This window comes from Macrobrachium nipponense, chromosome 3 (assembly GCF_015104395.2).
Source record: "Macrobrachium nipponense isolate FS-2020 chromosome 3, ASM1510439v2, whole genome shotgun sequence".
In the NCBI taxonomy this organism is placed as follows: domain Eukaryota; kingdom Metazoa; phylum Arthropoda; class Malacostraca; order Decapoda; family Palaemonidae; genus Macrobrachium; species Macrobrachium nipponense.
In genome coordinates, this window is record NC_087202.1 from 86,238,943 (window position 1) to 86,254,980 (window position 16,038).

At 37.5% G+C, this 16,038-nt stretch overlaps 1 protein-coding gene across 1 annotated transcript in view; it reads right to left on the reverse strand.

Moving 5' to 3' along the window:
- LOC135221875 (3-oxoacyl-[acyl-carrier-protein] reductase FabG-like) overlaps positions 1-14,576 on the reverse strand; it is a 32,946-nt gene extending 18,370 nt beyond the window's left edge. Inside the window, exon 1 of the mRNA XM_064259833.1 lies at positions 14,445-14,576. Coding sequence (XP_064115903.1) covers positions 14,445-14,451 — 7 coding nt within the window. The 5' untranslated portion in view covers positions 14,452-14,576. The remainder of the gene's footprint in view (positions 1-14,444) is intronic.
- Between the last annotated feature and the right edge of the window lie 1,462 nt (positions 14,577-16,038).

Below are 16,038 nucleotides of genomic sequence, written 5' to 3' on the forward strand. Positions count from 1 at the left end.
TCATGAATACTATGAAAAAAAAGCACAGTAAAGAGCAGTAAATAACAAACAAATAGCAAAACCAAATTACATATAATGTAGAAAACAACCGAGTCTCTAGTAACACTGCAGTCAAATTTAGAACGATAAATTCCAATGATTTTCATGACAAACAATGCAATCAACGCGGGTTTGTAGTAATATAGCGTGTAACAGCGGGATAGTTTTCCTCAAGGTATATGATTATAACAAACACCTGTATCAAAAGAAAAAAAACTGTCAACGTGCAATAGCCAATGGGATGGTCAACCCAAGGAGGCCCTTACCTATCCCTGTCCCATCACCCACCACACATACAAATAGGGAGGAGGAGGAGGAGGAGTGTGGATTGAAATACCAAAAGCTTGATAAAAACCTACCTCTCAAAAGATAAAAATGTAATTATGAGTCAGAGAATACGTAAATGGGAGTAAAACTATATAAAAAAAGTACAAAAAGGAATAAATAAATGAAAACCCACAAGGAAGTCGGTTGAAACTCAAGGATGACGAATAATCAATCGTCCGACGGCGTCTGGCTTTCCTTGTGGTCACCAGTCCAAGTACTATCCAGACCTGACGTTGTTGAATTTTACTATTCGAACGAACAGTGGTATACATAGTAATCACGTTACTTCAATCAACATATAGTTCCACACTGGAAGGGTGGTTTTCGAGCTCGGCTGCCAATCCGGTGGTCCGAAGTTCGATTGCCAGCTCTGCCAAAGCGGAATCAGAGGAATTTATTTCTGGTGATAAAAATTCACTTCTCGGATCCCGCAATAAATTGTAGTTCCCGTTGCTAGGTAAATTGGTTCCTAGCCACGTGAAACTATTTAATCCTTCGGGCCAGCCCTGGAGAGCTGTTAATCAGCTCAGTGGTCTGGTTAAACTAAGATATACTGAACTTTTTTAGCTTCAATCAGCTTCCACCCAGCCACCCTTTCTTCTTCTGACTCCTACTCCTCCTCCTCCTCCTCTTCCTATTTTTCCTCCACCTCTTCCTTCTCCTCCTCCTCCTCCTCCTATTTCTCCTCCACCTCTTCCTATTTCCAAAGAAGCCTCATCCTCTTTCGATTTTGCCTTTCTCGGTAATTTTGGAAGTCTGTTTTTCCTTTAAGAATTCTTCGAACATCTGCTTTAATTTTGATCCATATGCCCATGCCCTCGCTCTCAGATCATACTTAGTTGCATCCCGTCTCACGTCTGTTTTTGCTCAATGCCCACCGTCATCCCACCCCCCAACCGCCGCCCACGCGATTTTTTTTTTCTTTTTTTTTGCTCATGCCCAATTTGGGAGCTTTCTCTCTGCCGCTGTAATGTTCGCCAATTCCCCCTGAAACGCGTGTGTTCTCCGATCCAACCCCAATTCCCAGTCTCTTATTCCTGCCATTCCTAAAGTAATGTTACCCTTGGCCCCACAGGTGAAAACCCAACCAGAGAAGCTGATAAAAAATATATATATTAAAAAGAGGTCTTGGCACAGCGAATTGAAATGTCAAGATTTGGTTTGGTACAGCGACATACTAAGCTTTTATTTAATAAATAAATAAATCATAATTTCAAGCTTGGGTTTAATTACCTGACATATTAAACCGAAATATAAGCTTGGGTTCAGTAAACAACTATCAAGACCGGTTTTAATTAGCAGAAGTATCAAGCTGAAGTTCTGTAAAGAGATATTTCAAGCTTGAGTTAAGTGTACCAATATATCCTGTCCGGGTTTAGTAAAATGAAATACCAAACTGAAACCGTTAGGTTTAAGTAGAGATATCAACCTACGGTTCAGTCAACTCAAGCTAAGATTCAGTCAACCGGAATTAAGCTTGGGATTAGTAAAGCGAAACATGCTGAGGCTCAGTAAACTGAAATTACAAGCCTGGGTTCAGTAAACTTGTATCTACATTTACACTTGAAGTTAATAAACCGAAATGTCGAACTTTGTTCTGCAAACAAATATCATGACTGGGATGAACGATTGGGTTTATAAAATCAAACTATTGCGATGAGGTTTAGAAACTCAGCTCAGTAAGTCAAGCTTTTAAGTTTGGAACATAGAAAAATAAAGTTTGCATTTTTCAAAGGGAAACAACAATAGTAGGTCAATTAAATCTAAATCATGAGCTGAGTTTTATTAAACCGGATTGCCAACTGTGGACTCAACGTAACCAAAATAATAAGTAAAAAGACTGGTTTCATCAAAATACAAACCATGAATTTCTTCAAGAGAAATATCAAGCATGGTTTTATTGCAACCAAACCACCAAAATTTATGTTTTAATGCTACACAGGCTCTCTCTCTCTCTCTCTCTCTCTCTCTCTCTCTCTCTCTCTCTCTCTCTCTCTCTCTCTTAGCATTGCCTTGGTTTTAAAAAGTAAAACTTCAAGCTTTAGTTCAATGAATTTACGCATTAGGCTGTTTTAAATACCCAATATAGAAAACCTTAGTTTATAAATAAACAAAAACTAAATAACAAACGTGAATTCCACAAAGTTAAATGCATTTCGGTAACCTACGATATTTCAAAAATAAAAAGAAAAACAATAAAAGCTCAACATGAATTTATTAAATTGAAATAGCAAAACCGACTTTTCATAACTCTAATAATAATAATAATCAATAATAATAATAATAATAATAATAATACATAATAATAAAAATAATAATAATAATAATAATATGGAAAAACTATACATTACTCATAACACTTGAATAAAATAACTACTGAGGACAAGGGCTGCAATTTGGTATGTTTGATGACTGGAGGGTGGATGATCAACATGCAAATTTGCAGCCCTCTAGCCTCAATAGTTTCTAAGATCTGAGAGCGGAGAGAAAAAATGCGGATGGACAGACAAATACCCATCTCAATAGTATTCTTTTACAGAAAACTACAACCTCTGGCATAAGAAAAAGAGTATAAGGGATATGATATACAATGAAGATAGAATTGCACTCCATCGGCAGCCAGTATATGCCAAATACAGAAGCATGATGTTCAGCATAGCCTCATTATTATGTAAGAACAACTAAATATATATATATATATATATAATATATATCTTATATATGATATTATATATATATATACAATATGTAATAATATATATATTATATATATTATGTAAATCATGTTTATATATGTACATATATATATAGATTACCCTAAGTAGGACAATATGAAGATAGAAGGCCCATAAACACTATTATACGTTGCAACAATGCAATCCAGACGCTTCACTGGTAAAATATTTTACCACTGAAAAGGGGCACAGACGAAAGCGTCTGAAATGTATTGCTGGAACGTGAAATGGTGCTTTATGGGCCTTTTATTATATATATATATATATATATATATATATATATATATATACTATATATATATAATACTTGTGGTATTTATATATATATATATATATATATGTTATATATATATATATATATATATAAATATATATTATATATATATATACGTATATGTATATGGCCATACATGTATACATATATGTACGTGTGTGTGAGAGAGTGAGAGAGAGAGAGAGGAGAGAGAGCGAGAGAGAGAGACGAGAGAGAGGCCAAAGAATTTTACGCTTCTCTCATTAAAAAAAACCTTAACAACAAAATTTTTTCAATTCTCAATTTTGTATAATTTGTTTTGTTTCATAATCATCTGTGACTAAAATGTTAACATTTCCAGCTCTCTTTTTTTTTACTTTCTCGAGGAAGACATTATTTACTGGTTAATTTTTAAAGTCGTCTCCATTTGCATGTTTCTGAAGCCGTCGCAGTCTTCAGGAGCCTTCAGTTACTCCAAGCCCTTCCGAAGGCTCCGTGTGGAATCTCCCGAAGCAAGAAAATTGGCCTCGGAGCCAAAATGAAGATCTGGGGAATTCCTGGAGCTCTAGTGGCATTATCCAATTCGAGATATTTGATCAGGTGGAAAGAACGGTAACCATGTTTGCCCTTGGTAAATTTAACTTTGTTGTGAAAAACCTATTGGCTCTGATCCCAACCGGATCAGTGGTACCTTTCAAAAATGGAAATTGGATCCGAAACCTCGGATTATTTATTAGTAAACAAGCAGTAGCTCTTGTTCTGGGAGCACTTTTTGGCCGAGCACATCAGTGCATTGAAGACCAGAAGGCTCTCCAGATTGGTCAAGATACTACTGCGCAGAAAAACGACGACGACCTTTACTACGCAACGGAAATGATCTCGCTTTTGAAAGAAGATTGGAAGGATGTAACGTCGGAGAACTTTCTCCTCCTAGATGAACTCGAAGATATGAATTTCAACGAGGCTGCTCTGATGAGAAAGAATCAAGATTTACTTGACGAGTTCATGGATGAAAAGCATACCGCTGAAGAGGAAAATAAACTCCTGAAGAAGAAAATAGAAGAGTTGGAAGACTCATTTTTCCAGAAGGCCAAGGATGTTGAAAATATAAACGAACAACTAGCACGGAAGGAGAAAGAATGTGAGAACCACCGAGAAAAACTGGAAGAACTCCAGAACCAAGCTGTGGACAATGACTTCTACTGTGGGTACCTTGAAGAGAAGGTCAAGGCCCATGAGGCTGAAAGAAAGAGGCTATTCCAGGCGACAGCACAACTCGAGGAGAGATTGCAAGCCTCACAGAGAGAAGTATCATCTGTTCTCGCACGAAAGGATCTAGGCGATCAGAAGAAAGTACATATCCAGGAAACCACAGTTCAGTCGCTTCCACAGGAGAATGAAAAAATTAATGAGGAATTAGAGGAACGAGAACCACCAGTTACCGTGGTATACAATTCTATGGCAAATGAAAAGAATAAGAATGATGCTCTGATTGAAGAAAACAAGGTCAAAGGAAACATGTTCTGTAAGCTCGGACGACTGGAAGAAGCAAGTGAATGTTTCCTCAGAGTCTTGGATATGGACGACGATCAAGTGGACTGCAGGCGAAGACTGGGATTATGTCTCTTGTTGCTTGGCAGACACAGCCAAGCTATGACGCAGCTTGAGAAATTAGATGATCAAGAAGATTTGGTTGCAGCCGCCAGAACCTTGCAAAGAATGCAACGTCATGGCTGCCCATACTACATCCTAGGTATTACAGAGGATGCTAATTTGAAAGAAATAAAGTGGGCCTACAGGAAGCGGACACTCAAGTTTAACCCTGATAACTGCCAAGGGTCTAAAGACGAGCGACAGCGCAGAATGGATATCATGCACAAGGTCAACTATGCTAATGATCTCCTATGTGATACAGATGAAAGAGGAAAATACAACGCAGTCAGGGAATTCATCAAGGACCTGGCATATAGTGTGTTTGAAGATCCTCAGAAGACAATGAAAGCAAAGAAGAAACCAGGAAGGACAACGAAGAGGAAGAAAACTAAAGGAAACTAGAAAGGAACAAACAGAAGAAACAGCCTGTGATTAACCAAAATTGTGAATGATTTTGTCTTGTCACCAGGTGATGCTGCTGCGTCGTGTTCTAGAGGCCCTGCGATCTTCTTGGTCCATTTGATGAGCTTGACTGCAAGATGGGTGTTCTGCTGCTCCCCCCGGCAGCAAACAACAATGGGAGGTCCCCCCACCTCCTACACACCAATCCTGCAATCAAAACCATCGATGGGCCAAGAAAATCGCAATGCCTCTGGAACACGACGCAGCATCATCAACTATTGACCAGTCAAAATTTTCCACATGGGTTGTTTCTTTGTAGCGGTAAAGACTAGTCTTGTGAACAGGCTTTTCATCAGGCATCCTTGGCGATTCTCTCATCTCCCTGATGAAGGCATGAGGCCCAACTATCAGGATGAGAGCCAACAGTTATTCAGAGGAAGGAGGACCAGCTCTCAGGATGAGAGCTAACAGCTGTTCGGAGGGTGGAGGAGAAGCTCTCAGGATAAGAGCCAACAGCTATTTGGAGGCTGGAGGACAAGCTCTCAGGATGAGACCTAACAGCTGTTAGGAGGCTGGAAGACAAGCTATCAGGATGAGAGCCAACAGCTGTTCAGAGGGTCACAGTGCACCCCCTCTCCTGCCACATGATACCCTCTGGAATGGGTAACGATACCAAATCACCTATTGGATTATGCACTGCATGTTAAATAACATTTTTTGCATATACTGCAGTGGCAACCTCTGGCGCGGCGTAAAAACCCGTAAGTTCAATGCCTTTCATATATGCAAAGTATGGCTTATGCAATGCATAATGGGTTGAATACGTGCATATACTACTGTGGCAACCTCTTGCGCGGCGTAAAAACCCGTAAGTTCAATACCTTTCATATATGCAAACTATGGCTTATGCAATGCATAATTGGTTGAATACTTGCATATACTACTGTGGCAACCTCTGGTGCGGCGTAAAAACCCGTAAGTTCAATGCCTTTTATGTATGCAAAGTATGGCTTATGCAATGCATAATAGGTTGAATACTTGCATATACTACCGTGGCAACGTCTGGCGTGGCGTAAAACCCGTAAGTTCAATACCTTTTATATATGCAAAGTATGGCTTATGCAATGCATAATAGGTTGAATACTTGCATATACTACTGTGGCAACCTCTGGCGCAGCATAAAAACCCGTAAGTTCAATGCCTTTTATATATGCAAAGTATGGCTTATGCAATGCATAATGGGTTGAATACTTGCATATGCTACTGTGGCAACCTCTTGCGCAGCGTAAAAACCCGTAAGTTTAATGCCTTTTATGTATGCACAGTATGGTTCAATGCCATTTATGTATGGAAAGTATGGCTAATGCAATGCATAATGGGTTGAATACTTGCATATACTACTGTGGCAACCTCTGGCGCGGCGTAAAAACCCGTAAGTTCAATGCCTTTCATATATGCAAAGTATGGCTTATGCAATGCATAATGGGTTGAATACTTGCATATACTACTGTGGCAACTTCTGGCGCGGCGTAAAAACCTGTAAGTTCAACGCCTTTTATATATGCAAAGTATGGCTTATGCAATGCATAATGGGTTGAATACTTGCATATACTACCGTGGCAACCTCTGGCGCGGCGTAAAAACCAGTAAGTTCAACGCCTTTTATATATGCAAAGTATGACTTATGCAATGCATAATGGGTTGAATACTTGCATATACTACTGTGGCAACCTCTGGCGCGGCGTAAAAACCCGTAAGTTCAATGCCTTTTATATATGCAAAGTATGGCTTATGCAATGCATAATGGGTTGAATACTTGCATATACTACCGTGGCAACCTCTGGCGCGGCGTAAAAACCCGTAAGTTCAATGCCTTTTATATATGCAAAGTATGGCTTATGCAATGAATAATAGGTTGAATACTTGCATATACTACAGTGGCAACCTCTGGCGCGGCGTAAAAACCCGTAAGTTCAATGCCTTTTATATATGCAAAGTATGGCTTATGTAATGCATAATGGGCTGAATACTTGCATATACTACCCTGGCAACCTCTGGCGCTGCGTAAAAACCCGTAAGTTCAATGCCTTTTATAAATGCAAAGAATGGGTTATGCAATGCATAATGGGTTGAATACTTGCATATACTACTGTGGCAACCTCTGGCGTGGCGTAAAAACCCGTAAGTTCAATGCCGTTAATTTATGCATAGTATGGCTTATGCAATGCATAATGGGTTGAATACTTGCATATACTACTGTGGCAACCTCTGGCACGGCGTAAAAACCCGTAAGTTCGTGGCAACCTTTGGCATGGCGTAAAAACCTGTAAGTTCAATGCCTCATACAGTACGTGCAAAATATTTGATCTTGGTGTGGCAGGATGGAAGATTCCATATTATATGTACACATACACACACACATTATATATATATATATATATATATATATTATATATATATATATATATATATATATATATAGAATAGATATATAGAATGATATATAGATATATATATATATATATATATATATATATTATATATATATTATCTATATATCTATAATCTATCTATATATCTATTATATAATATATATATATAGTATATATATATATATATATATATATATATATATATATAATGTGTGTGTGTATGTGTACATATAATATATATATATATATATATATATATATATATTATATATATATATATATATATGTATATACACAATGCACACACATATATACATATATATACACAAAGTATATACACACATATTCATATTGTAGATATACGGCTAGACAGCCATTTTTAATACACATTCACATACACATACACACTCACATAGACAGTCAGCCAAATTTCCACAACCACGCACACAAGTACACGCAATGCTTTTGACGAACATCACCGCTGCTCACCAGAAAAACGGAACAGAAAGAATGAGGAGCAGCCTCCTCAAGTGGCAGCTTTAATCAAACACTGTGTATAACAACAAGCGGTTGAATGTTAAATAAGGAGTTGGGAACAGGAATTTGGGATAATGGGCTACAAATAAGCCTAGGATATTCAGTGGGAAATAATAATAATAATAATAATAATAATAATAATAATAATAATAATAATAATAATAATAATCAATAATGCTGGAAACAGACCTTTCAAAACATGTTTTATTAAAAATAATGGCAGAAATCACAGAATTGATCTATATAAAATTCTTTCAATTCTCCTTATGATTTGTCTTTCTGGCACGCTGGTATTATAAAGCAGCTGGCCAATATTCATTGTGCTGTAGGTCGTCAACGGAATTTCGGGCTGGTGTTATCAAAGGCAACAGGTTATCAGGGACAGGCTGGGGTCGTCAACAGGTATAGGTACTCTCGTAGGTCGGGAACAGGCCGTAGTCGTCAAGGGTCTATCCAGTATTCACTGGACAGACCCCTGACGACCCCAGCCTGTCCCTGATAACCAGTTGCCTTTGATAACACCAGCCCGAAATTCCGTTGACGACCCACAGGACAATGAATATTGGCCAACTGCTTTATAATACCAGCGTGCCAGAAAGACAAATCATAAGGAGAATTGAAAGAATTTTATATAGAATCAATTCTGTGAACTCTTCCATTACTTTTAATAATAATAATAATAATAATAATAATAATAATAATAATAATAATAATAATAATAATAATAATAATAAGAGAAGAAATGGAAAGGGAAATGTCACACGACAACGAATTACACGTAGACGAACTGAGAGACGATGCCACAGAAGACGACAGGAATGATGAGGTATCAAACAACGACACACGAAGAAACACCGACGAAGTAACAGAGAGGACGGAATGGGTAGAAAAGATTTGACAATGGATGGAGCCAGATACAGAGAGAACAAAGATCCCCTCCATGAAAGCCTACAACACCAAGAAATTAAGGGAGAAAACAAGTGAGGTCAATGAAATAATGGGCATAATACACACCACCAGTATCACAGAAACAAATAACTTGGCATATGCAGGAGCAAGATTAGTAGCAGAACTGATGGGGATTCGAACACCAACACCACCAGCACAACCAACCCAACAGAAACCAAAACAGCAACCTCCATGGAAAAGGCGCCTGGAAAAGCAAATCATGGTGATGAGATCGGACTTGAGTAAACTGAAAGAGATGGCAGAAAAAAGGCTAAGAAGCAAGAAAACAAGGGAGGAACTCAACGAGAAATACAAAGTACAAGAGAGGGGACTAAACAACACAATAGAAGATGTAAAACAGAGGCTTAAGGCCAAAGCACATAAGATCCAACGGTACATGAACAGGAATAAGGGATACCAACAGAACAAACTATTCGAAACCAACCAGAAAAGACTATACAGCCAACTAGAGGGGAAGACAACCACCCAGGAGTTCCTGAAGCCGAACCAAGTAAGAGACTCTGGGAAAACATATGGAGCAATCCGGTATCACACAACAAACATGCAACATGGCTCCAGGAAGTCAAGGAAGAAAGAACAGGGAAAATAAAACAAAGATTCACAGAGATCACGACAGACACAGTCAGACACTAACTAAAGAAAATACCAAACTGGAAAGCTCCAGGTCCCAATGAAGTCCATGGATACTGGCTCAAAAACGTCAAGGCCCTACACCCACGAATAGCAGAACAACTCCAGCATTGTATCTCAAATCACCATGCACCCAAATGGATGACCACAGGAAGAACATCCTTAGTACAAAAAGACAAGAGTAAGGGAAATATAGCCAGTAACTACAGGCCTATCACCTGCCTACCAATAATGTGGAAGTTACTAACAGGTATCATCAGTGAAAGGCTATACAATTACCTAGAGGAGACAAACACCATCCCCCACCAACAAAAAGGCTGCAGAAGGAAGTGTAGGGCCACAAAAGACCAGCTCCTGATAGACAAAATGGTAATGAAGAACAGTAGGAGAAGGAAAACCAACCTAAGCATGGCATGGATAGACTATAAGAAAGCCCTCGACATGATACCCCACACATGGCTAATAGAATGCCTGAAAATATATGGGGCAGAGGAAAACACCATCGGCTTCCTCAAAAATACAATGTGCAACTGGAATACAATACTTACAAGCTCTGGAATAAGACTAGCAGAGGTTAATATCAGGAGAGGGATCTTCCAGGGCGACTCACTGCCCCCACTACTCTTCGTAGTAGCCATGATTCCCATGACAAAAGTACTACAGAAGATGGATCCCGGGTACCAACTCAAGAAAAGAGGCAACAGAATCAACCATCTGATGTTCATGGACGACATCAAGCTGTATGGTAAGAACATCAAGGAAATAGGTACCCTAATCCAGACTGTAAGGATTGTATCTGGGGACATCAGGATAGAGTTTGGAATAGAAAAATGCGCCTTAGTCAACATACAAAAAGGCAAAGTAACGAGAACTGAAGGGATAAAGCTACCAGATGGGAGCAACATCAAACACATAGATGAGACAGGATACAAATACCTGGGAATAATGGAAGAAGGGGATATAAAACACCAAGAGATGAAGGACACGATCAGGAAAGAATATATGCAGAGACTCAAGGCGATACTCAAGTCAAAACTCAACGCCGGAAATATGATAAAAGCCATAAACACATGGACAGTGCCAGTAATCAGATACAGCGCAGGAATAGTGGAATGGATGAAGGCAGAACTCCGCAGCATAGATCAGAAAACCAGGAAACATATGACAATACACAAAGCACTACACCCAAGAGCAAATACGGACAGACTATACATAACACGAAAGGAAGGAGGGAGAGGACTACTAAGTATAGAGGACTGCGTCAACATCGAGAACAGAGCACTGGGGCAATATCTGAAAACCAGTGAAGACGAGTGGCTAAAGAGTGCATGGGAAGAAGGACTAATAAAAGTAGACGAAGACCCAGAAATATACAGAGACAGGAGAATGACAGACAGAACAGAGGACTGGCACAACAAACCAATGCACGGACAATACATGAGACAGACTAAAGAACTAGCCAGCGATGAAACATGGCAATGGCTACAGAGGGGAGAGCTAAAGCAGGAAACTGAAGGAATGATAACAGCGGGACATCAGGCCCTAAGAACCAGATATGTTCAAAGAACGATAGACGGAAATAACATCTCTCCCATATGTAGGAAGTGCAATACGAAAAATGAAACTATAAACCACATAGCAAGCGAATGCCCGGCAGTTGCACAGAACCAGTACAAAATGAGGCATGATTCGGTGGCAAAAGCCCTCCACTGGAGCCTGTGCAAGAAACATCAGCTACCTTGCAGTAATAAGTGGTACGAGCACCAACCTGAGGGAGTGATAGAAAACGATCAGGCAAAGATCCTCTGGGACTATGGTATCAGAACGGATAGGGTGATACGTGCAAATAGACCAGACGTGACGTTGATTGACAAAGTCAAGAAGAAAGTATCACTCATTGATGTTGCAATACCATGGGACACCAGAGTTGAAGAGAAAGAGAGGGAAAAAATGGATAAGTATCAACACCTGAAAATAGAAATAAGAAGGATATGGGATATACCAGTGGAAATCGTACCCATAATCATAGGAGCACTAGGCACGATCCCAAGATCCCTGAAAAGGAATCTAGAAAAACTAGAAGCTGAAGTAGCTCCAGGACTCATGCAGAAGAGTGTGATCCTAGAAACGGCGCACATAGTAAGAAAAGTGATGGACTCCTAAGGAGGCAGGATACAACCCGGAGCCCCACACTATAGATACCACCCAGTCGAATTGGAGGACTGTGATAGAGCAAAAAAAAAAAAAAATAAAATTAAAAAATAAAATAATAATAATAATAATTCAAAAGGATAATATTCTACCCGGGTAGTTGGGAAGAGAAAAATAATTAAGCTAATTAAATATAAGTCGTGATGTTTGTCTGTCTGTCTCACTGTTGACGTTTGGATACAGGGGGGAAGTATTTTGGGGTTGTGTATGTATGCATGTAAGTGTAAATACGTGAAAATGCACACACACACTATACACTCACATTATATATAAATACACACACACACACACACACACACACACACACACATATATATATATATATATATATTATATATATATATATATATATTATATATATATATATAATGAAGCACCCGAGCATGACCAATAGGCCTAGTGCTCGATTCTTAAAACAGACCTCTGGTTATTCCTGATAGATAAAAACGTCCTGAGAGAGAGAGAGAGAGAGCATAACAGGGGATACTCGAATTAAAATAATGCTCGCTAAGCATATTCACACTCCGGATCGTATGGACAAGAATTGTCTCACTTATGCACTGAAAAAAAAAAAAGTGGAAACATACGAAAATACTTGTTTGGTGCGACCCTGAACGCAATTCCGCATGCACAAATTTGCACAATCGAGAAATTCCATGAAATTATTTACTAACAAGCTGGAAAATATATTTCCTTGATTCTTGAAATAGGCCTAACCATGTAACCAACGTTAAACGCGCACATAACTAGGATTTCGTTTTTTTTTTTTTTTTTTACACCAACTTGCCTTATTTATATTTCATTTAATCAGAGGCTAAACTTCTCTGTGCTTTATCAAAAGAAATCATAATAACTTTCGATATAACGCTATAAAAGTAGAAAGTTAATTTACAAATATTAGGCCAATGCTTATGCACACGGTTCCTGCTGCCACTCTATGGTGAACACTTTATATCACACTTTGGAAGCCGCAAATGTTTCTTTGGGGAAATTCTATTTTTTCTATTAATAAACAATTACTGAACTAATATTGATCATTCACTGGGGAAATACTTTGTGCGCTTATACAGTTAATCACTGATACGTATTATCAGATAAATAGGATGACAATAATTGGAAAAAAATATACTAACTGACAACCCCATGAGTTTCTATAGAAGTACGATCAATTCTGAGATTTGTCGCTTCACTTCTGGAACTTACTGTACTATATTCCAGTTAAACTACAAAGCCTCCGGCCCACATGAAAGAACATGAAGAGATCCTGACTTCTGTAGCAGGAAGAATTCGAGGAGTTAAGAGGGCAGCGTGGTTATGAAAATTAGATGTGTGTGTATATAACTACATACATACATACACACACACACACACACACATATATATATATATATATATATATATATATATGTGTGTGTGTGTGTGTGTGTGTGTGTGTGTATGTATGTATGTATGTATGTAGTAGTTATATACACACAATATAGATATACATATATATGTATATGTATATATGTATATAGGATATATATATTATACATTTATATATATATATATATATATATATATATATATATATATATATATATATTATATATATATATATGAATTTATCACATCACCGTGATTCATGTACATGCATTAAGCTACAAACGTCCTTTAATATCCAATTTGCTCTACCTAGGAATTAACATATGTTCATATATGCTAACCGAAGGGGAATTTTTTAGTTGATAATAATATTGTCCTCTCGTGGATTCGAACAAGCGCACAGAGGAGATATCAGAACTTCAGTAATGTCACTGAAGTCCTGATTTCTCCTCTGTGCGCTGGTTCGAATCCACGAGAGGACAAAATTATTATCAACTAAAAAATTCCCCTTCGTTTAGCATAATATGAACATATGTTAACTCCGAGGTAGAGCGAATTGGATATTAAAGGACATTTGTAGTTTTAATGCATACATACATGTATAATTATATGTATGTATGTGTGTGTATAGCTATGTGTAACATAACATTATATCTATTATATATAATTATAAACAATTAATTAATAACACATTAAATAATTAATATGATATATATAATATATATACTATACTATATATATATATGTATATATATATATGTATATATATATATATATATATATATATATATATATATTATATATATATATATATATATATATATTTGTGTGAGTACATGTGGGCAAGAATACTGACGTTAATGTATGCATATAATAAGACCACCGCCTCACCTTCCATCCTGAGAGCGAGTACCGAATCGTACCACCGACCACAGGTGACTGGATATCAGAGCATACTGCTCATTTCTTATATCCTAACTCAGCATCGTAGGCGTGACTGATCCATTCTTACTGAGCTTAGAAAGAGAGAGAGAGAACTCAGATTTTGGAGATTTTGTTTTTTCGTTTAATCTTTAATGTTTAAAAGATTACGATGACAATTATTTTTTATCATCAACAAATTAACGCTATAAAATTTTCATCACTTAAAGTTTGTGTTTTATCAAAAATAGATAGTAAACGAAGAAGAGATAAGTCAGGTATTAAGTGGTGCCATATATATATACTATATATATATGTGTGTGTATTATATATTCATACATACACACATAAATATACATAATATATATATATATATATATATATATATATATATATATATATATTTATATGATACTATCAATAATCCATTTTTTTACTTTGGAATTCAAAAAACAAAACTTCGGAACTTTGTTGTACATAAATACTTAGCATAAATGGATAAGAATTCATTTAGTTCATGAACCTTTCTATCATTTTCCTGGCGGTTGTGAAAAAAGCTCCTGTTATTTTTGTAGCTGTTTATTTTATTTGAGTACGAGGATGAAAGTCTTTGTCGAGGTATAATCCGCCATGTAACGTCTGACCGGTGGTAACTTTATCTGATAGCGGCAACTGATAACTTGAAACATAAGCTTGAAGTTTTCTTTTCTGTCCACTCTTACGACGTCTACACACACACTCTCTCTCTCTCTCTCTCTCTCTCTCTCTAAGTAATATCTTCAGGTTTTCAGAATGTGTTTTTGGCTGCGATTGCCAGCTGTCCGTGAATGTTTGTGGTCTCCCATCCCAGCACTTTTGACTTGGTGGAGCCGACACCAACTCTGTTCACACGCGCTTATTATATTTTGATAATCTTTTACCAAAATAACTGTGACCTCCACTTAACTTTGTCTATTTTATAGCGATAGTTTAGGTGCGGTCACAGCAGACTTCATTTCAGGCTTAGATGCCCCATTGAACAAACAAAGAATCACAAAGACCTGTAAGGATAATCTTCCTTTTAAGTCTACTGTGGAGGAAGATACGTTATGTTTTGCCTTGAACGTCTGTCCTATACATTCGTTGTATTTGTGCCAATATTTGATAAGGCTTATAGTTATGTTAAAACCATTATTCTCCAGATATTTCATTATCACTAACTTTTGTTTTAAATAAGGAATATAAAGTGTTGATATGGCTTTATGGTTTTGTATTGGCGTCTGAGTTTCTGAAATGAAGAAATGTGCCAGCATGCAAAGTTTATTTTTTACATAATGGAACTTGAGGATAATCTTGGGGTTCTTTTGTTTTTGACTGAGGCGAAGAGCAATCTTCAATAGACTGTTTGCATGCAAGCAAGGAACGGTTTCAAGCATTCAAAATCATATCTGGGAGAGGTAACAATTTCTAAGCCTCACAAATAATCTCCTGTGTTTGAGTGCGATGCACCCTCGGGGGGGAGCCCTCACCCACCGCCATGAAAGAGAGTTTATGACTCCTGAATGGCAGAGGCAGCTTAATGAAC